Source organism: Triticum dicoccoides, chromosome 7A, assembly GCF_002162155.2.
Source record: "Triticum dicoccoides isolate Atlit2015 ecotype Zavitan chromosome 7A, WEW_v2.0, whole genome shotgun sequence".
Taxonomy (NCBI): domain Eukaryota; kingdom Viridiplantae; phylum Streptophyta; class Magnoliopsida; order Poales; family Poaceae; genus Triticum; species Triticum dicoccoides.
The window spans coordinates 547,025,435-547,048,918 of NC_041392.1; the positions used below are offsets into that span (position 1 = coordinate 547,025,435).

The 23,484-nt window shown below is 44.9% G+C and overlaps 1 protein-coding gene across 1 annotated transcript; it reads right to left on the reverse strand.

The window, feature by feature from the left end:
- Positions 1 to 372: 372 nt before the first annotated feature.
- On the reverse strand, positions 373 to 3,582 carry LOC119328920 (elongation factor 1-gamma 2-like). Its single transcript, XM_037601914.1, has 8 exons — positions 3,460 to 3,582; positions 3,291 to 3,342; positions 2,526 to 2,675; positions 2,385 to 2,445; positions 2,249 to 2,301; positions 2,072 to 2,173; positions 1,505 to 1,991; positions 373 to 936 (listed from the first exon to the last, which is right to left on the reverse strand). The coding sequence occupies exons 2-8, from the start codon at positions 3,297 to 3,299 to the stop codon at positions 557 to 559; spliced, it is 1,242 nt and encodes a 413-aa protein (XP_037457811.1). The 5' UTR covers positions 3,300 to 3,342; positions 3,460 to 3,582; the 3' UTR covers positions 373 to 556.
- Positions 3,583 to 23,484: the final 19,902 nt, after the last annotated feature.

A 23,484-nucleotide genomic window follows, 5' to 3' on the forward strand; every position in this document is an offset into this window, starting at 1 on the left:
CCGGTGCCCCAATAAAATTTTCATGGCATCGGAGCAAGTAGGAGCACCGATGCCCAATTCCTTCGGCCAATAAAATACTATTAACTCTCAACTTTGAACAGCAAATGTCTTCTGACCCAGAATGTTTTTCCTGCCGAAGCCCTACGCTGTGAGATAGATGGCTGAAAAGCAATTTTGGGCACCGGTGATGAGGTGGCTGCCTTTTGATGTATTTGGCACCGGCTACGTTGTGGAAGGCCTGAGTGTATCACTACGAAGGCCATACATGCCTTGCTTTGCTCAGAAACAGTTAGCGGCTACCAACAGCAATATCACGCTTCACTTAAGTAGATGCTCCATATGGGGACACAAATGCATTAACCTAATAGAACAACAGACTGCAAGACCAGGTACCCAAAAACTCTTAGCATAGCACAAAAATTAACAAGTTCACAAGGTCAAATAGCCATTAAGTAACAAGCAAACTCTTCCAAAAAAGACAACTGTTTCGACACTGAATTTGAGTCCTAGATAGGTTCTTTTGTCACCGCCATCACGATCCCAAGCACTGATCCGCTTACTTGAAGCACTTGGCGTCCAGCAAGGCCTGCCCCTCAAACGGCTCAAGGTCCTCGATCATGGCTTCGACACGCTTCTTCTGGGCCTCGTCGGAGAGGTCAACCTTGGTCCACTCGTAGAGCTCCATGTCGTAGACCTCGTTCATGACAAACTCAGGGATGTCCTGCCCACGGAAGAGCCACAGCCCCTTGACCTTGAAGGGCGCCTCAGAACCAATCACGAGCATCTTGCCGAAAGCATACTTGCGGCACAGATCCATCCGCTGCAGGAACCCGCCGACCTTGTTCAGGGTCACATACGACACGGTGTTCTCTTCCTGGTACTTGTAGTCACAGAACCACAGAGAGTAGCCCTCCGGGTCATACATCTCCCAGAAACCTGAAGCATAGACATCATACATGAGTTTTGGTTCATGTTAAGATCACAGTTACAAATGAACAAGGACAGAATGCCACAACTACCAAACACATAATAGAGATAAACTGCTGCCCTGATGCACAAAGTAGCATCGCAAATGAACAAGAATGAGAATCATGCATATCCCCTACAAAGATCTGAAGAGTCATTCTACTATCAATTTATAACAAGAACAGAATGCCACAACTATAAACACATAACTGAGACAAAAAATTATGTCCTAATGCACAAAGCAGAGCAGTGATCAAGGCAAGGCAAGCTGCATGACTCAGAAGTAGTTAAATATCAAGTAGACACACGAAAGAATGGACAATAAGATCCATTTTAACATTTAGACCAGTTAGTGTTGACAGGCAGAATTTTTAGACTAGGGTATCAGTGGATGCTCACACTACTAGGTTGTACAGTCACAATTAACACACAGTGACCAGACTTCTAAACAATTAATGATCATCACATATAGAACTTGCAAGGGATCACTAGCATATATATTAAGTAGAATACAAGAATTCATTAGACAGAATAATACCTTTAATAGCAACATCATGGAAGTTGCTCTTAGTGTTTGAGTATAGCCTCTTCCAGTCATCAAGTACCATCTTGCTTGGTGGCAGTAGATCAAGGGGATTTTTGGGCTTTGGCTTTGGTGCCTCTTCCTCTGGTGCCTCAACCTCTGCTGGCTTTGGGGCCGCCTTGGGAGCCTCTTTCTTGGCCTCCTTTGGTTTAGCAGGAGCAGCCTTCTTCTGAACAGGAGGTACAACCTCTGCCTGCTTGAAATCGCCAATGACCTTCTTGAAGTTAGGCTGGTTAACCATGGTCCAGAAGTACCTCTCAACATGAGGGAACTCAGATGTGAAAGTCTTGGTCAAGATCCGAGCAAAACCATGGTAGAGGTTGCATGTAATGACAATATCAGCCAGAGTGACAGAATGCCCAACAAGGAATGTGTTTGATGCCAGGTGTGTGTTCAATGCTTCAAGCGCCCTCTTTAATCCAGCAATGCCGAATTCCTCAGACTGTAATGGTGAATGTTAGAATCTTGCATCTTTCTAACGCCTGAACATAGATAATTCGGATATCTGATGTGTACACTTACCTGGGCATTGTAAGGCATATAACCAAGCCTTGGGTACAGCCACCTTGCGATATTGGGATCAACCTCTGTGGCACCAAAGTCCATCCATTGCTCAACACGCGCCTACAAGAAATATCATCAAATAAGCACTAAAGATTGCTGAGCTATGACTATAGGAGTACTTGTTATATTACTCACATATTCAATAAGAGAACCACCCCAAAGCAGGCTGTCACCCTTTGAGCGGGCAACTGAAGGAAGAAAAGAAAACAGTCGTCAATTTAGGCAGTGTGGAATCAGCAAGACTTGATTAAAAAGATGTAACAATATATACCATAGCGTGCAATAGCATTGCTCTCAAAAACAGCACCATCAGGAGTCTCAAGAACAGGAACCTGCAAAAGTAATTATTAGTTCCTTGCTCGCTGACTCACTGCATATTTATTGAACTAATATGTGAGTCTGATTCGTGTACCTTGCCAAGGGGGTTCATCTTGATGAATTCAGGGGTTTTGTTTGAGACACCCATCTCAAAATTCTTGGTCAGCTCAACCTTGACCCCACAGTACTCTGCAGCAATAAGTGCCTTGAAGGCATTCTTGTTGCCACTGCCCGAATGCAAAACCTATTACAAGGATAGAGCACAAGGCATGTTCAGAACAATGGACAAACATGGGATATAAGGTCACTAGAACTTGCAAGCAGAAGCACATTAATCGTATGTACACCAGCAAGCTAAGCTAAGTGAAGGAAGAACAGATGCACTAATCTCGGGTAACAATAAAAACGACCCTGAGTCCATTCCAACTGTGTCGCATAAAAGTTACAGCGACTTAAAAGCTTGAGTTCACAAATTTAGGAATAACTGACACATCCTGGAGATCTAACAAACTTGCGCACGATCATGCACAAATCTACGACACCATGACCAAATATCAAAACGAGTAAATGGGCCATCGGTTCAGCGTCAGCAACCAAATCAATAATTGGATCAGAACCCTAAAAATCCCACATCCGGGACCCGCGAACTACATCCAGCAGAGACGTTACGCATGCAGAGACCTACCGAGCCGCATCAATCATCAGAACAAGCCAGCCGCAAATCGCGCGCTCTCCAAATCGGAGCGGCTCGACAGAACTCCAACCGCATCAACATCTACTGGCGGGCAACCCCGAACTACGCAACCATGCACAATCAAACAACGAAATCTATGAGGGGAGATGGAGATGAGAGACTCACGAGCGCCATGTCGGCAGGAGCTGCAGGCCTCGCCCGATTCCAAATCTCAGATCTGCACAAACGGGGAACAAAACACAAGACGAAACCGTGAGCTCGACCAGAATTACCACGGGCAGGCGACGATGGAGGAGAGATCGAGAGGCGGGGAGGAGGAGGCTCGGGATCTTACAGAGAGTGCGGATCGAGACGAGATCGCGGCGGAAACCTCAGCGGCCGAGCGAGGGTGGGGAGGAGAGGGGTTTAGAAAGGGGACGGGGGCGCGGATTTATGGCGGCGCAGGGGAGTGGGGAGGGGAGGGGGAGCTCCGGGGCTTTCTAGGGTTGTGGGATGGAGGGTCACGATGGCGGGATGGGGATGGCTGGACGGACGGGATTATTCGGAGAATGGGGGGCGATGGGCGGGCGGTTGTTTTGGTGTTAGGCCCCTGGGTTTTCGTGGAGGCAGTGTCGGGTCCCTGCAGGGTCGGCCTTGTAATTCGGATTTTCATTTGCACGGTCGGTGCGTGCGCTGCGTGCCACGGAAAAGAAATGGGCTAGCGAACGTTTGCGTGGGGGGTACTCTGGCTTTCCACGTACAGTACGAGGGCATATCCGGTCCTGGGATGCTATGGGTTCTTTTTTCGGTTTTTCTTTTCGGGGAAGTGCTATGGTTCTTTCTGTTGGAAACTTGGTTACGAACGGAGCCCGTTGAGAACCAAGTCACTCTACTTTTTTATTATTATTATTATTATCAAAAAAACACTCTACTTTTGTTTATCAAAAAAAGGTCACTCTACTTTTGACACTACACTGAACACTTATCCCCATCCCCTAGTTTTATACTAATTGAAACGCTCGAAAAAAGCTATACTAATTGAATGTCGTGCATTGCCACGGAATAAAATAATGCATATATTGTTCGAACAATTATCCTAACATGAAAATACCTATCGAACTTAATGACATGTGGCTCAATATCATTACCGGTTCTTTCTTCGGCTTCATTCTTGCTCGGTAGTCGCCAGTGGTGAAGCTTCATGGGGGCTAACCTAGGCGGCGGCCCCCCAACACAAGAAAAAAAATCACCTACTACCTGTTAGTTTTTGTGTCGTATGTTCAGCAAAAACAGCCTAAACATCATAGTTTTGTCCCTCCTTAGCCCATTGCCTCTCCAAATATTTGGCCCAAGCTCCGCCACTGGTAGTCGCCATATCTGTGTAATCGCCCACTTCCCAAAAAAGGCGGTTCCTTTCTCTCTATTATCCTTCCCCTCCACCGAGTATCGTTGCTGTTACAAAAGTTTGCCATCTCACCAAACTTTAGCAAACCTATAAAATGGTCCTCACGTATCTATAGAGTTACTAAGCTCCCTTGAAATAAGCTGCTTTGGTGAATCGAGGGGTGTGAAGAGTGTGTGGCCCAGATAACATATGGTGGGACGTGTGTGGGTAGCTCACATGGGCAACTAGGTTTCCTTGCATATTTGTTTGTTCAGTTGAGAAAAAAGACTATTATACGCAACCAATGAATGACTCTCAATTGTCATTTTTTAATTTCATGAATATATTTTTTCTAAAATGTGAACATTTTTTAGTAGATATGTGAAATTCTACAAGGAAAGAGACCATCGTAGGAAAAAGAGATACACGAGAGAGGAGGGTCCCCTGGGACTCCGTGATGTTGGATCAAGACGAGAGTGGCGATACAAAGGTTCGTGAAAGGTAGGCACCATGGTAGTGGAAAACCACAAGGAATCGAATCGAAGCACAATCAAACCATAAACAAGGGTCTTGGAAGTATCTTGGGTAAGGTAAAACATGTGAGAAAGGATTTGGATCGCGCTCTAGGAGAAAGGGATCGGCGAATCATTGGATCCACCCGCACCTTGCTTAACCTGGAAGATCCACCTCATAGAGGGTGAGGTGGCGTAGCAAAGTTTGAGGATACTATGGATCATGTAAGTGTGGGATAACACTTATTGCCAAATGCCAACCGAGCGACCTAGGGATCTGCGATCCACACTACAATCATAAATGGCCATAGTGAAAGGGCATTTCCATCCCTAAGTGATTTTGATGTAGATGACAACACAATTTGTGGCCTAATCACGTGCTTGAGCTATATAGGTGTATTCGTGAAAGGTCGAAGATGGTTAGGTTCCCCTCTAAAAGGAAAAGAGCGAAGACGATGTTCCGATGATTTTTTTCTCTCTCTTGAATCGTAGAGAAACACCATACTATTAAGACGGAGTCCATGTTGGAAGGCATAGGTGAATCAAACCAGTATGCAAAACCATATTTACACCCACGTATCCTTCTAAGCATTCAAGGACTTCTCCATTTCAACTTAGTGCCTCTGATTTTCACTACCTGGTAGTACCGAGCTAGTGAGCAGTACTGCTTTTGCCTACCCGCGGGTTGGTAGCACCGCATGATACGTTGTGACGTCCCCGATTCAATCGTACACTACTCATACACGCAAACGTGTACGATCAAGATCAGGGACTCACGGGAAGATATCACAACACAACTCTAAACACAAATGAAAGTCATACAAGCTCCATTTTACAAGCCAGGGGCCTCGAGGGCTCGAATACATAGCTCGATACATAGGCGAGTCAGCGAAAGCAACAATATCTGAGTACGAACACGAGTTAAACAAGTTTTGCCTTAAGAAGGCTAGCACAAACATCAATGATCGAAGAGGCAAGGCCTCCTGCCTGGGACCTCCTAACTACTCCTGGTCGTCAGCAGTCTCCACGTAGTAGTATGCACCCTCCGGGGTAGTAGTAGTAGTCGTCGGGGTGGCATCCGGCTCTTGGGATCCACCATCTGGTTGTAACAACCAGAAAGAAGAAAGAAGGGGGGAAAGGGGGAGCAAAGCAACCGTGAGTACTCATCCAAAGTACTCGCAAGAATCAGATCTAAACTAACTATGCATTGGTATCAAACAAAAGGGTTGTGTCCATGGACTGAACTGCAGAATGCCAGAATAGGGGGGATGCCTAGCCTATCGAAGACTGGCATCTTCAAGCAGCTCCAAGCATCTTGCAGCATGTAGAAAAGTAAAGAATAGCCGTTTATAATTAACAAGTGTGTTGTAGTATTAATGCCCAGAGATCCTTCCTCGACTCCCTGCGAGAAAGCAATCCCGGAGCCACATATCTCAAGTATCCATTTCTAGTTATAATAGATCAGGATATAAGTCTGAACGTCCATTACCGTGGACACGACTATTAATAGATAATCTTCCCTGCAGGGGTGCACCATGTTTTCCAACACGCTTGATTGCTCAACAAAGAGGTCCCCGTCGGTCTACATCCTAAGCACTACGGGGTCTGGGCCCATCGCCCGTTGCACTCCGGGTCGTTGTGCGACGAACCGGGACAAGCACCATCGCATATTGGATGGCACTGGCCCGACAGGCCCACAATGCTGAACTAGACGTCTGACAAAGCTTTTGCTGATACTGCAACGTCGAGACCCATAACTATTCTCGCGTGGTGGTTAGTGCGTAAAGGCCAAAGGCCAACTCAGAACAAATACCCAAACATGTTAGTGCATTATTAAAAGAAGTGATGGTTGTCGGGACAAGTCCGGAGCTATCACCCTCTCCTGCGTGATACTGCTAAACAGCCAGCCGCCCTCATAACTCCTCGGGTGCTCATCGGGCCCGCCCGACTTTCACAAAGGTCTCAAGTAAAGTCAAGGTAACCGTGTGTCCAAAACATCAAGGAGGAAAACCCGAGGAATCACCCTCGGTGGATTCCACTCGATGTAATCATCAAGGTGAACGTAAGAGGAACCACCCTCGATTTTCACACTTGAGGTGTTGCACGATAGAGCCGTATCGAGAATGGTGAAGGAGGAACCACCCTCGTTGACCATGACCGAATAGCTACACTAAAGAGTTATCATCAAGAATGTGTTGCGAGGTATCACCCTCGGCACTCGATAGTAACTATGCAGAGTCGTATAACTAAGGGGGTGAAGTGATGTGAGGTGTCGGGCTCTGGTCATTGATCACATTGATCGAGTCATTGATGATGAAGCAAGGGCAACAAGGACAAGGTGGGGGTCACTCATGGATCACTAACCAACCTATACTAAGCAGTTTAGGATAAGCAGGTAGGTAACAATAGCAGGTACAAAAGCAGACTATGCATCAGAATAGGAGCAATCAATTACAATAGCAAAATCTAATGCAAGCATGAGAGAAAGGAATGAGCGATGTGGAGATGATCAAAGGGGGGCTTGCCTGGAAGCTCTGCTGAAAGTACTGATAGTCGGGGCTTAGTCATACTCTGCGGCAGCATCAGTCCCGAGGTCTACCGGAGAGAAGAGGGAGAAGAAACAGTAAATATAAGACACACAGATGTAACACAGATGCACTACATGACAACACGCAGTGCTAGGGTGTTCTAGCACGGTGTTACACGATACCAACGAAGGGGGGAAACATCCGGGAATGTTTTCCCAACGTTTGGCATTTTCAGACAAATGAATCAGAGGGGGACGGTTGCATGTTCACTATGCTAGGGACTGTGGCAGACGAATGGACTTCATATTCGGCTTCGTCTCGCTTTTCTGAGCAACTTTCATGTATAAAGTACTTTCATCCGATATATGGTTTAATTTCTATAATTTTTCAAAGTTTTAATAATATTCTAGATTTTTTTAAATTACTTTTAATTCAAGTTGACCAAGTCAATTTGACTAGTCAAACGGAGAGTGTGACCCACATGTCATGAACTGTTTACCTAAAAAATTAAATAAACCTAACTTATTTAATGGGGGCCTACATGTCATCTACTAGTACTAGGCTAACTTAGCACTTAGTTAATACTACTAGCTAAACCTAGTACTAACGAGGGCCGGCCACACACACACAACACAACACACACACAACACGTAGCTAGGGGTTAATTCTGTTCTATGTTAACAGAACATAGCATTTTGCGATTTTCATAGGATTTAATCCAGGCATCGAAAGGATTTGGTCCATTTGGATAAAATGGAGTTTGTCATGTATACTTTTTGCTCGTATTATTTTGCTCATGTTAGTAGTTGGTTAGCCACCGTTTCGGGACTTTCTAGAGGGTTAGTCATTGTAAAAATAGAGAAACTAGCCAGTAGCTGCAGTAGCTATAAGTACAGTAAGCAGCGACACTAGTAGGATGCAGCAGCAGCGCTAGTAGCAAGGAGTAGTACAAGTGGCAAGAGCAGCAGTAGAGAGCAACGACAATAGGTGTGGGCGCGCAGCCGGGAGCAGCAGTCTGCGACTGCGGGCAGGTACGCGCGTGTGCACGGAGCCGGTGCGGCTAAAGGCGAGTGGGCGTGATGCAGGCAGCAGCAGTGGCCGCACACAATAGCAACGCAGCAACAGATGCAGAAGTAGCAGGCAGCGCGTGGGAGGGGAGGAGGAGCAGGGGGCCGCGTGGGTGCGAGGTGAGTGGCGATGTGGCTGCAGGGGTAGCCAGGGCGCGTGCGCCGCACTGATTCGGACGTGGACGAGTAGGGTGTGGCCCGAGTTAGCGCGGGCGCAACAGGGGAAGTGGGTGTGGCCGGAACCGTCGCCAACAACGAGCGAAGGTGGAGATGGGAACCAGAGCTCGTTGGGTTCGCGGTTTGACGAGGGAATCGAGCGATATACGCACGTGGAAAGCATTAGGGGGATACCCTGAGCTCAAAAGCATGCTCAACCGGCTCTGTGAGGATCGGCAACAACGGCGACAACTACGGTAGCGACGGCAGAGCAGCAACAATGATGACAACAGCACAGAGCTCGAGAATGAGCTTGCACTGAGTAGGGGAGGGAGCAGAGGCTCACCGAGAGGCACAAGGAGGTCGGGCTTAGTAACGCAGAGGTGGAGCGGATCGACGCGACGGAGTCCGGCGTCTGAAGGAAGAAAACGAGGTCGATTCGCGCACTACAGGGGCTCCGAGGTCCAACCCGTGGTTGTAGAAGAAGTAAGGGAGGGAGGCGCGTCTCCTGGCACAAGCTCCGCTGGTGGGGAGCTCGGTGGCCATGACGACGACGGATTCCATGGCAGCGCTCGAGTGAGGCTGAGAGGAGGTGGGGGCGCAAGGGGGAAAGCAGAGAGGGAGGTAGCTAGGGTTCGGCTCGATCGCCTGGGGAGTAGAAGTAGGCGGGGGCAACCGGTTGATGGCCGTGACCGTGGCGGGCATCAGTGGCAGCCACGAGTGTAGTGAACAGGGGGAAGGGGAAACAGGGGCGTGCTAGGCCGGCCTAGTGGCCAGTTGGGCCATGGCCTAGAGGAGGGTGAGGCCTTTTCGTTTTTGTTGTCTTCTTACTTTTCTTTTAACCTTTTTTTGTTTATTAGTTTTATTTAATCTTCACGTCATCTTAGCTTAATAACAATATGAGACCAACACCTAATTCCGAGTTTTAGTTGAACCCTCCGCCACAAAAAGTTTTAGTCCCAATTAAAATAGATTGGAATTTTATAAATTAGAAAAGGCATTAATTAATTGTGAATGCCACTGTTTTAATCATTTTGGAACACTTAAACCTTTTATTAAAATTTGGGTTCTTCACCAATAATACTTATGACTTATTTGCCACATTTTGCACATTTTGGTTTTGACAATTGAAAACTCATGTTTTTGACTTTATCTTAAATTTGAATTTGTTCAAATCAACGCGAGTTTAACAACAGTAATCATGGTGACATGGCATCATTAACAGGGGACTACTATAGCTTAATTATGCGGGCGTCACAATTCTCCTCCGCTATAAGAAATCTCGTCCCGAGATTTTAGGATGTACACGGAAACAAAACGGGGTATACATCTCGAAGACGATCCTCGAGTTCCCAAGTGGCTTCATCTTCAGAATGATTTGACCACTAAAACTTTTAGAAATTTGATAGCTCTCTGACGGGTGAGACGTTCAGATTGAACAAGAACACGGATCGGATGCTCTCTGCAAGTGAGATCATCTTGCAGGGGTTGAGACTTATAAGCCATGTGGTTGATGCAATAAGACTTGCCACTCAGGGCATCGGCCAGGACATTAGCCTTGCCAGGGTTATAAGAAATACAGTAGCCATAGTCTGTAATTGTTTCCATACACCGTTGCAGGCGAAGATCCAGATCTAGCTGAGTAAACAATTACTTCAGACTTTAATGATCGGTGAAGATCTTACAACGAGTACCAAAAGGAAATGCCGCCACAACTTTATTGCAAATTTAACTGCAGCAAGTTCAACATCATGGACTGGGTAGTTCTTTTGGAAAGACATCTTGCAATCCACAAATGACTGGAATGTTTACAATTCTCGCAAGAGGGGAGACGCTTCACGCATTCAAGGAATAAATCTGTGCTTCGGAACAAGATGAGCATGGTAGCTTACTATCTCATTTGCAGGGTGTAGTAGGTGGATGGTTTTAGTGGCGCAAATGATAGGAGCGGTATGGGTTTTCAACCATTCCATTCCCGAAATGAGGTCAATGTTGGAAGACTTCAAAACAATGGGGGAAACATGGAATTCCAATCCTTCCATTTCAACGGGGACGTTGTGACTAACCATGGTGGTTCGACATTGGCCCACGAAATGTAGCTTGGAATTCTGGCAAAGTGATGGCAGTTCCAACAGGTAAGCCGCGAAGGTGACATAGTTGGCAGGGGCTACATCAGCAGACTCCAACTCAAAAGTGATGAAGCTAGTCATCAACATCAAGGGGATGAGCTGAGTTGTAGTAGCTGACAGGGTTGAGACTCGCAAAGTCTTGCAGAGTCACTGGGGTTGGCTGGTGATTCATATTGGGGCACGAAAACTGAGCCATGACTCCTTCCATGAACTGACGATTCAACATCAAATTGTTGTATTATTCTGGCCATGTATTCGGGAGGTGGTGGATTGTTGCCACCACGGCCACGCGCAGCGGGTCTATCCATCATGCTTAAATGCAACAGGGGTAGTTGATACGTCTCCAATGTATCTATAATTTTTTATTGTTCCATGCTATTATATTATCTGTTTTGGATGTTTAATGGGCTTTAATATGCACTTTTATATTATTTTTGGGACTAACCTATTAACCGGAGGCCCAATGCCAGTTTTTGTTTTTTTGCCTATTTTAGTGTTTCACAGAAAAGGAATATCAAACGGAATCCAAACGGAACGAAACCTTCACGAGGATCTTTCTTGAAACAAACGCAAACCGGGAGACTTGGAGTTGAAGTCTGGAACTCCGTGAAGCTTCCACGAGGCAGGAGGGCGCACCCAGGGGTAGGCACGCCCCCACCCTCGTGGGCCCCATGGAGCTCCCCCGATGTACTTCTTTCGCCTATATATACTCTTATACCCTAAAAACATCAAGAGGAGCCACGGAACCACTTTTCCACCGCCGCAACCTTCTATACCCGTGAGATCCCATCTGGGGCCTTTTCCGGCGATCTGTCGGAGGGGGATTCGATCACAGAGGGCTTCTACATCAACACCATAGCCTCTCGGATGATGTGTGAGTAGTTTACCACAGATCTTCGGTCCATAGTTATTAGCTAGATGGCTTCTTCTCTCTCTTTGGTTCTCAATACAAAGTTCTCCTCGATGTTCTTGGAGATCTATTCGATGTAATACTTTTTGGGGTGTGTTTGCCGAGATCCATGAATTGTAGATTTATAATCAAGTTTATCTACGAACAATATTTGGTTATTCTCTGAATTTTTATATGCATGATTTGATATCTTTGCAAGTCTCTTCGAATCATCAGTTTAGTTTGGCCTACTAGATTGATCTTTCTTGCAATGGGAGAAGTGCTTAGCTTTGGGTTCAATCTTGCGGTGTCCATTCCCAGTGATAGTAGGGGCAGCAAGGCACGTATTGTATTGTTGTCATCGAGGATAAAAAGGTGCGGTTTATATCATATTGCTTGAGTTTATCCCTCTACATCATGTCATCTTGCTTAAAGCGTTACTCTGTTCCTATGAACTTAATACTGTAGATGCATGCTGGATAGCAGTCGATGTGTGGAGTAATACTAGTAGATGCAGAATCATTTCGGTCTACTTAACACGGACGTGATGCCTTTATTTCATAATCATTGCCTAGATATTCTCATAACTATGCGCTCTTTTATCAATTGTTCGGCAGTAATTTGTTCACCCACCGTAATACTTGTTATCATGAGAGAAGCCACTAGTGAAACCTATGGCCCCCGGATCTCTTTCTTATTATATTGCATCTCTTTTATTTACATCACATCTCGTTTACTATTTTGCAATCTATACAACAAAAGTACCAAAAGTATTTACCTTACTATCTTTATCATACCTCACTTTCGCAAGTGACCGTGAAGGGATTGACAGCCCCTTTATCGCGTTGGTTGTGAGGTTCTTGATTGTTTGTGCAGGTACTAGGTGACTTGCGTGTTATCTCCTACTGGATTGATACCTTTGTTCTCAAAAACTGAGGGAAATACTTACGCTACTTTGTTGCATCACCCTTTCCTCTTCAAGGGAAAACCAACACATGCTCAAGAGGTAGCAAGAAGGATTTCTGGCGCCGTTGCCAGGGAGATCTACGCTCAAGTCAGGATATACCAAGTACTCATCATAAACTCTTCTCCCTCTCATTACATTATTTGCCATTTGCCTCTCGTTTTCCTCTCCCCCACTTCACCTTTGCCATTTTATTCGCCCCTTTTCCATTCGCTTCTTTTCGCTTGCCTCTTGTGTGCCTGTTTGCCCTGATGGCCTTGCCTAAAAGCTTTGATCCTCACCTTAGAAGGTTGGAAGAAATTGAGAACAACGTTAGAAGCTTTATGTCTTTTCAATTTGAGCATAATAATTTCTTCAGAAACGAGCTTAAAGAACAAAAAGTTTTATGGAGTACATGAATAAAGAGCTCGATGATATGTCTAAAGAATTTTATGGGTTGAAAAGTTTGCTCATCTTGAAACTTTAGTAGGTCAAATTTCGGATAAGCAAGCCACCTTAGTTAATAAGGTGGCCGCTAAACCGGAGGATCTACATGATAATAATGATGAAGAACTAAAAGTGATTGATGTGTCTCCTATTAAATCTTTGCTTTCCAATATGAATATTGATAAAGATGGGATTGGAGATGAGTCAACTTTAGTTAAAAGGCATCCCAATGATTCGGAGTTGCAGATCTTGATAATAAAAGTGGGATTGGAGAGGTCAAAACTTTACATAGCGATGAACCCACTATTTTGGATTTCAAGGAATTTAATTATGATAATTGCTCTTTGATAGATTGTATTTCCTTGTTGCAATCCGTGTTAAATTCTCCTCATGCTTATAATCAAAATAAAGCTTTTACTAAACATATCGTTGATGCTTTAATGCAATCCTATGAAGAAAAGCTCGAACTAGAAGTTTCTATCCCTAGAAAACTTTATGATGAGTGGGAACCTACTATTAAAATTGAGATTAAAGATTATGAATGTTATGCTTTGTGTGATTTGGGTGCTAGTGTTTCCACGATTCTAAAAACTTTGTGTGATGTGTTAGGTTTCCGCGAATTTGATGATTGTTTTTTAAATTTGCACCTTGCGGATTCCACCATTAAAAACCTATGGGAAGGATTAATGACGTTCTTATTGTCGCAAATAGGAATTATGTGCCCGTAGATTTCATTGTTCTTGATATAGATTGCAATCCTACATGTCCTATTATTCTTGGTAGACCTTTCCTTAGAACGATTGCTGCAATTATTGACATGAAAGAAGGAAACATTAGATTTCAATTTCCGTTAAGGAAAGGCATGGAACACTTTCCTAGAAAGAAAAATAAATTGCCTTGTGAATCAATTATGAGAGCCACTTATGGATTGCATACCAAAGATGACAATACCTAGATCTATTCTTGCCTTTATGCCTAGCTAGGGGCGTTAAATGATAGCGCTTGTTGGGAGGCAACCCAATTTTATTTTTGTTCTTTACTTTTTGTTCCTGTTTAGTAATGAATAATTTCCTCTTCAAGGGAAAACCAATGCATGCTCAAGAGGTAGCAGTAGTCTAGCAAAGGGGTGGAACAACCGTATGGAGTCATTCATTGAGGTAACCTGAACAATGAGCAAAGGCATAGTATGTATGGAGCAATAGTCAATGAAGACATACATATACATATATAGAGCCAATTACACATTGTTCGTATGAGTTCAGATAAGAGAAACATCCTAGACATACTAGGCAGCACACATGCACGCAATGGAGGGATATATCAACAAGACATAGCAAAGGCTACGCTAGCGTCGGAGAAAACCTCTGGAGCGAGGGATTTGCATGTGACGGCGCAGGGTGCCCTCGATATGAGGATCCCGCGGTCAGTGAACGTTCTGAAGCAGAACTTGGCCCTCAATTCAAGAAAGGGGTAATACAAACCACCGGATGGATGTGATCACAAGAACCTAATGTTGGATTTAGCAAAATCATTTAACCCGAATAGAAGAGAGATCAGAGTCCCAGAGTATAGACAAGGAGTAAAAGATCCTAATACCACCCAATTGGCGACATGGGCCCGTAAGCCACACAACCATGTTAGTAAAACAATTTTTTCAAAGACTAGACTCAACTCCGGCCAAGGAGTTAGAAAGGGGGTTCCTACAGGCAGTCGGCTCTGATACCAACTTGTGACACCCCCAATTCAATCATACACTAATCATACACGCAAACGTGTACGATCAAGATCAGGGACTCACGGGAAGATATCACATCACAAATGAAAGTAATACAAGCTCCATATTACAAGCCAGGGGCCTCGAGGGATCGAATACATAGCTCGATACATAAGCGAGTCAGTGAAAGCAACAATATCTGAGTACAACATAAGTTAAACAAGTTTTGCCTTAAGAAGGCTAGCACAAACATCAACGATCGAAGACGCAAGGCCTCCAGCATGGGACCTCCTAACTACTCCTCGTCGTCAGCGGTCTCCACGTAGTAGTAGGCACCCTCCGGGGTAGTAGTAGTAGTCATCGGGGGTGGCATCCGGCTCATGGGATCCACCATCTGGTTGCAACAACCAGAAAGAAGAAAGAAGGGGGAGGGGGAGCAAAGCAACCGTGAGTACTCATCCAAAGTACTTGCAAGCATCAGATCTAAACTAAGTATGCATTATTATCAAATGGAAGGGTTGTGTCTATGGACTTAACTGCAGAATGCCAGAATAGGGGGAGGCCTAGCCTATCGAAGACTGGCATCTTCAAGCAGCTCCAAGCATCTTGCAGCATGTAGAAGAGTAAAGAATAGCAGTTTATAATTAACAAGCATGTTGTAGTATTAATGCCCAGAGATCCTTCCTCGACTCCCTGCGAGAAAGCAATCCTGGAGCCACATATCCCAAGTATCCATTTCTAGTTATAATAGATCAGGATATAAGTCTGAACGTCCATTACCGTGGACACATCTATTAATAGATAATCTTCCCTGCACGGGTGCACCACGTTTTCCAACACACTTGATTGCTCTGGCTTGACACACTTTTTTGGGTCAATGCCCGGCCTCGAAAGATCAACACGTCGTAGCCCTACCTAGGCTCAGCAGAGACATCCCCGCCGGTCTACATCCTAAGCACTCCGGGGTCTAGACCCATCGCCCGTTGCACTCTGGGTCGTTGTGCGACGAGCCGGGACGAGCACAACCTCATACTGGACGGCACTGGCCCGACAGGCCCACAATGCTGAACTGGACGTCTGACAAAGCTTCGGCAGATACTGCGACATTGAGGCCCATAACTATTCTCGCATGGTGGTTAGTGCGTAAAGGCCAAAGGCCAACTCAGAACAAATACCCAAACTTGTTAGTGCATTATTAAAAGAAGTGACAGCTGTCGGGACAAGTCCGGAGCTATTACCCCCTCCTGGGTGATACCGCTAAACAGCCAGCCGCCACCGTAACTCATCGGGTGCTCACCGGGCCCGACCGACATTCACAAAGGTCTCAAGTAAACTCAAGGTAATCGTGTGTCCAAAACATTAAGGAGGAAAACCTGAGGAATGACCCTCGGCGGATTCCACTCGATGTAATCATCAAGGTGAACGTAAGTACCACCCTCGAGGTTCACACTTGAGGTGTTGCACGACAGAGCCGTATCGGGAATGGTGAAGGAGGAACCACCCTCATTGACCATGACCGAATAGCTACACTACAGAATTATCATCAAGAGTGCGTTGCGAGGTATCACCCTCGGCATTCGATAGTAACTATGCAGAGTCGTATAACTAAGGGGGTGAAGTGATGTGAGGTGTCGGGCTCTGGTCATCGATCACATTGATCGAGTCATTGATGATGAAGCAAGGGCAACAAGGACAAGGTGGGGGTCACTCATGGATCACTAACCAACCTATACTAAGCAGTTTAGGATAAGCAGGTAGGTAACAATAGCAGGTACAAAAGCAGACTATGCATCAAAATAGGAGCAATCAATTACAATAGCAAAATCTAATGCAAGCATGAGAGAAAGGAATGAGCGATATGGAGATGATTAAAGGGGGGCTTGCCTGGAAGCTCTGCTGAAAGTACTGATAGTCAGGGCTTAGTCGTACTCTGCGGCAGCATCAGTCTCGAGGTCTACCGGAGAGAAGAGGGAGAAGAAACGGTAAATATAAGGCACACAAATGTAACACAAATGCACAACATGACAACACGCAGCTAGGTTGTTCTAACGCGGTGTTACACGATACCGGTGAAGGGGGGAAACATCCGGGAATGTTTTCCCAACGTTTGGCATTTTAGACAATTGAATCAGAGGGGGACGGTTTCATGTTCACTATGCTAGGAACATGTGGCAAACGAATGGACTGTGTATTCGGCTTCGTCTCGCTTTTCTGAGCAATTTTCATGTACAATGTACTTTCATCCGATGTACGGTTTAATTTCTATGATTTTTTAAAGTTTTAATAATATTCTAGTCTTTTTTAAATTACTTTTAATTCGAGTTGACCAGGTCAATTTGAATAGTCAAAAGGAGAGTTGTGACCCACATGTCATGAACTATTTACCTAAAGAATTAAATAAACCTAACTTATTTAATGGGGGCCTACATGTCATCTACTAGTACTAGGCTAACTTAGCACTAATTAATACTACTAGCTAAACCTAGTACTAACGAGGGTCGGCCACACACACACCACACACCGCACACACAGAGCACGTAGCTAGGGGTTAATTCTGTTCTCTGTTAACAGAACATAGCATTTTGCGATTTTCATAGGATTTAATCCAGGCATCGAAAGGATTCGGTCTAGTGGGATAAAATGGAGTTTGTCATGTATACTTTTTACTCGTATTATTTTTGATCATGTTAGTAGTTGGTTAGCCATCGTTTAGGAACTGTCTAGAGGGTTGGTCATTGTAAAAATAGAAAAGCTAGCCAGTAGCTACATTAGCTACAAGTACAGTAAGCAGCGGCGCTAGTAGGATGCAGCAGCAGCGCTAGTAGCAAGGAGCAATACCTGCGACAAGAGCAACAGTAGAGAGCAGCGGCAACAGGTGTGGGCACGCGACCGGGAGCAACAGCCTGCGGCTGTGGGTAGGTACGCGCGTGTGCACGGAGCCGGTGCGGCTAGGGTCGAGTCGGCGTGGTGCAGGCAGCAGCAGTGGCCGCATGCATTAGCAACACAGCAGCAGATGCAGAAGTAGTAGGCCGCACGTGGGAGGGGAGGAGGAGCGGGGGGCGCGGGTGCGAGGCGAGCGGCGATGTGGCTGCGGGGGTAGCCAGGGCGCGCGCTCCGCATTGGTTCAGACGTGGGCGTGTAGGGTGTGGCCCCGGGTTAGAGTGGGCGCAATAGGGAATGCGGGTGTGGCCAGAACCGTCGCCAACGACGAGCGAAGGTGGAGACGGGAACCGGAGCTCGTTGTGTTCGCGGTTTGGCGAGGGAATCGAGCAATATACGCACATGGTAAGCATCAGGGGATACCCTGAGCTCAAAATCATGCTCAGCCGGCTCTGTGAGGATCATCAAGGACGGCGACAACTACGGTAGCGGCGGCAGAGGTCCAACAATGATTACAACAGCGCAGAGCTCGAGAACGAGCTTACACTAAGTAGGGGGAGCAGAGGCTCACCGAGAGGCACAAGGAGGCCGATGTGGGCTTAGTAGCGCAGAGGTGGAGCGGGTCGACGCGACGGAGCTCGTCGTCTGAAAGAAGAAGACGAGGCCGATTCCTGCACTACAGGGGCTCTGAGGTCCAACCCATGGTTGTAGAAGAAGCAGGGAAGGCAGGCGCATCTCGTGGCACAAGCTCCGCTGGTGGGGAGCTCGGTGGCCATGGCAAAGACGGATTCCATGGCGGCGCTCGAGTGAGGCTGAGAGGAGGTGGGCGGCGAGGGGGAAAGCAGCGAGGAAGGTAGGTAGGGTTCGGCTCGAGCGCCTGGGGAGTAGAAGTAGGCGGGGGTGATGTCTACTACACAACCTTCTTCTTGTAGATGTTGTTGGGCCTCCAAGTGCAGAGGTTTGTAGGACAATAGCAAATTTCGCTCAAGTGGATGACCTAAGGTTTATCAATTCGTGGGAGGCGTAGGATGAAGATGGTCTCTCTCAAGCAATCCTGCAACCAAATAACAAAGAGTCTCTTGTGTCCCCAACACACCCAATACAATGGTAAATTGTATAGGTGCACTAATTCGGCGAAGAGATGGTGATGCAAGTGCAATATGGATGGTAGATATAGGTTTTTCTAATCTGAAAATATAAAAACAGCAAGGTAACTAATGATAAAAGTGAGCACAAACGGTATTGCAATGCGTTGAAACAAGGCCTAGGGTTCATACTTTCACTAGTGCAAGTTCTCTCAACAAGGATAATATAATTAGATCATATAACTATCCCTCAACATGCAACAAAGAGTCACTCCAAAGTCACTAATAGCGGAGAACAAACGAAGAGATTATTGTAGGGTACGAAACCACCTCAAAGTTATTCTTTTCGATCAATCCATTGAGCTATTCCTATAAGTGTCACAAACAACCCTAGACTTCGTAGTAAAATAACACCTTAAGACACAAATCAACCAAAACCCTAATGTCACCTAGATACTCCAATGTCACCTCAAGTATCCGCGGGTATGATTATACGATATGCATCACACAATCTCAAATTCATATATTCAACCAACACAAAGAACTTCAAAGAGTGCCCCAAAGTTTCTACTGGAGAGTCAAGACGAAAACGTGTGCCAACCCCTATGCATAAGTTCACAAGGTCACAGAACTCGCAAGTTGATCACCAAAACATACGTCAAGTGGATCACGTGAATATCCCATTGTCACCATAGATAAGCACATGCAAGACATACATCAAGTGTTCTCAAATCCTTAAAGACTCAATCCGATAAGATAACTTCAAAGGGAAAACTCAATTAATCACAAGGAGATTGAGGGGGAGAAACATCATAAGATCCAACTATAATAGCAAAGCTCGTGATACATCAAGATCATGCCAAATGAAGAACACGAGAGAGAGATCAAACACATAGCTACTGGTACATACCCTCAACCCCGAGGGTGAACTACTCCCTCCTCGTCATGGAGAGTGCCGCCACCGGTGATGGACCCCCCCCTTCCGGCAAGGTGCCGGAATAGGGTCTCGATTGGTTTTTGGTGGCTACAGAGGCTTGCAGCGGCGGAACTACCGATCTAGGTTATTTTCTGGAGGTTTCAGTATTTATAGGAATTTTTGGCGTCGGGAACAAGTCAGGGAGGTGCCCGAGTCGTCCACGAGATAGGGCGACGCGCTAGGGGGGGGGAGGGCGGGCCCCCACCCTCGTGGACGGCCTGGGACTCTTCTGGCCCAACTCTTTTACTCCGAGGGCTTCTTTTCGTCCATAAAAAATCATCAAAAAATGGCACGTCAATTGGACTCCGTTTGGTATTCCTTTTCTGTAAAACTCAAAAACAAGGAAAAAACAGAAACTGGCACTGGGCTCTAGGTTAATAGGTTAGTCCCAAAAATCATATAAAATAACATATAAATGCATATAAAACATCCTAGATGGATAATATAATAGCACAGAACAATAAAAAGTTATAGATACGTTGGAGACGTATCAAGCATCCCCAAGCTTAATTCATGCTCGTCCTCGAGTAGGTAAATGATAAAAACAGAATTGTTGATGTGGAATGCTACCTAACATATTCATCAATGTAATCTTCTCTATTGTGGCAAGAATATTCAGATCCATAAGATTCAAGACAAAAGTTTAATATTGACATAAAAACAATAATACTTCAAGCATACTAACCAAGCAATTATGTCCTCTCAAAATAGCATAGCCAAAGAAAGCTCATCCCTACAAAATCATATAGTTTGGCCATGCTTCATTTTCGTCACACAAAATGCTCCCATCATGCACAACTCCGATGACAAGCCAAGCAATTGTTTCATACTTTAGTATTCTCAAACTTTTTCAACTTTCACGCAATACATGAGCGCGAGCCATGACATAGCACTATGGGTGGAATAGAATATGATGATGGAGGTTGTGTGTAGAAGACAAAAAAGGAGAAAGTCTCACATTGACGCGACTAATCAATGGGCTATGGAGATGCCCATCAATTGATGTCAATGCGAGGAGTAGGGATTGCCATGCAACGGATGCACTAGAGCTATAAATGTATGAAAGCTCAACAAAAGAAACTAAGTGGGTGTGCATCCAACTTGCTTGCTCACGAAGACCTAGGGCATTTGACCAAGTTCTATAATGAAAATTCCCACTAGTATATGAAAGTGACAAAATAAGAGACTCTCTATCATGAAGACCATGGTGCTACTTTGAAGCACAAGTGTGGTAAAAGGATAGTAGCATCGCCCCTTTATCTTTTTTCTCTCATTTTTGTTTTTGTTTTTTTGTTTTCTGGGCCTTCTCTTTTTTTGGCCTTTCTCCTTTTTTATTTCCTCACGTGGGACAATGCTCTAATAATGATGATCATCACACTTCTATTTATTTACAACTAAAAAATTACAACTCGACACTAGAACAAAATATGACTCTATATGAATGCCTCCGACAGTGTACTGGGATGTGTAATGATTCAAGAGTGACATGTATAAAAAATTATGATCGGTGGCTTTGCCACAAATATGATGTCAACTACATGATCATGCAAGGCAATATGACAATGATGAAGCGTGTCATAATAAATGGAATGGTGGAAAGTTGCATGGCAATATATCTCGAAATGACTATGGAAATGCCATAATAGGTAGGTGTGGTGGCTGTTTTGAGGAAGATATAAGGAGGCTTATATGTGATAGAGCGTATCATATCACGGGGTTTGGATGCACCAGCAAAGTTTGCACTGACTCTCAAGGTGAGAAAGGGCAATGCATGGTACCGAAGAGGCTAGCAATGATGGAAGGGTGAGAGTGCGTATAGGGTCAGTTTGGTTGAAGGCCTGTACAACATTCCTGGGAAAAACTCATGCCTGGATCCAGCCTCACTTGTTGGAAATTTTTGCCTGGTCAGGCGAGCCTGGTGTGCATGTGTTTGGTCTACACACTGGATTTGCGGCTGCCTTGCAGTGCAATTAGTATATAAAGAAACCCATGCCCATTGACTTGATGCAAAAATAATAATATACTATTGCTAGGCAGCTCAGCAGGCACACCCAGGCGCACGGGGTGGGACGCCTGGCTCAGGCTAACCTCGTTGTCGGCTGGCCAGGTGTGGCTAATCACGTTTAAGGCTTTTGCATGCCAGGCTAGTATCTAGTGTCCCTGGACACAAGCCAAACAGGACCCAGGCAGATCCCAGGCAAGCTCCAGACCAGGCAATTTTGCATCAGGGCAGCAACCAAACACACCCATAATCCATGGACTCAACATTAGTCATAAAGAACTCATATACTTATTGCAAAAATCTACAAGTCATCAAAACCAAGCACTACTCGCATGCTCCTAGGGGGATATATTGGTAGGAAAAGACCATCACTCGTCCCCGACCGCCACTCATAAGGAAGGCAAGCAAAGAACACCTCATGCTTCAAATTTGTCAAACAACAGTTACCATACGTGCATGCTACGAGACTTGCAAACCTCAACACAAGTATTTCTCAATTTCACAATTACTCAACTAGCACGACTCTAATATCACCATCTTTATATCTCAAAACAATTATCAAGTATCAAACTTCTCATAGTATTCAATGCACTCTATATGAAAGTTTTTATTATATCCCTCTTGGATGCCTATCATATTAGGACTAAATTCAAAACCAAAGCAAATTACCATGCTGTTCTAAAGACTCTCAAAATAATATAAGTGAAGCATGAGAGTTCATCTATTTTTTCAAAATAAAACCACCGTCGTGCTCTAAAAAGATATAAGTGAAGCACTAGAGCAAACGACAAACTACTCCAAAAGATGCAAGCGAAGATCAATGAGTAGTAGAATAATTAGCAACTATGTGAAGACTCTCTAACATTTAAGAATTTCAGATCTTGGTATTTTATTCAAACAACAAGCAAAACTAAAGAAAATAAAATGACGCTCCAAGCAAAACGCATATCATGTGGTGAATAAAAAAATAGCCTCAAGTAAAGTTACCGATGAACGAAGACGAAAGAGGGGATGCCTTCCGGGGCATCCCTAAGCTTAGGCTCTTGGTTGTCCTTGAATATTACCTTCGGGTGCCTTGGTGATAACCCACAAGTATAGGGGATCGCAACAACTTTCGAGGGTAGAGTATTCAACCCAAATTTATTGATTCGACACAAGGGGAGCCAAAGAATATTCTCAAGTATTAGCAGCTGAGTTGTCAATTCAACCACACCTGGAAACTTAGTATCTGCAGCAAAGTGTTTAGTAGCAAAGTAATATGATAGTGGTGGTAGCAGCAACAAAAGTAAAGACATCAAAAGTAATGTTTTTGGTATTTTGTAGTGATTGTAACAGTAGTAGCGGGAAAGTAAATAAGCGTAAACCAGTATATGGAAAACTCGTAGGCACCAGATCAGTGATGGATAATTATGCCGGATGCGGTTCATCATGTAACAGTCATAACATAGGGTGACACAGAACTAGCTCCAATTCATCAATGTAATGTAGGCATGTATTCCGTATATAGTCATACGTGCTTATGGAAAAGAACTTGCATGACATCTTTTGTCCTACCCTCCCGTGGCAGCGGGGTCCTATTGGAAACTAAGGGATATTAAGGCCTCCTTTTAATAGAGAACCGGAACAAAGCATTAGCACATAGTGAATACATGAACTCCTCAAACTATG

Coding starts and splice junctions, on each gene's coding strand:
- LOC119328920 (XM_037601914.1), bottom strand. Junction 2,302..2,384: donor CAATGCTATTGCACGCTATG/GTATATATTGTT, acceptor TTCTTCCTTCAG/TTGCCCGCTCAAAGGGTGAC. Junction 937..1,504: donor CCATGATGTTGCTATTAAAG/GTATTATTCTGT, acceptor TCTATGCTTCAG/GTTTCTGGGAGATGTATGAC.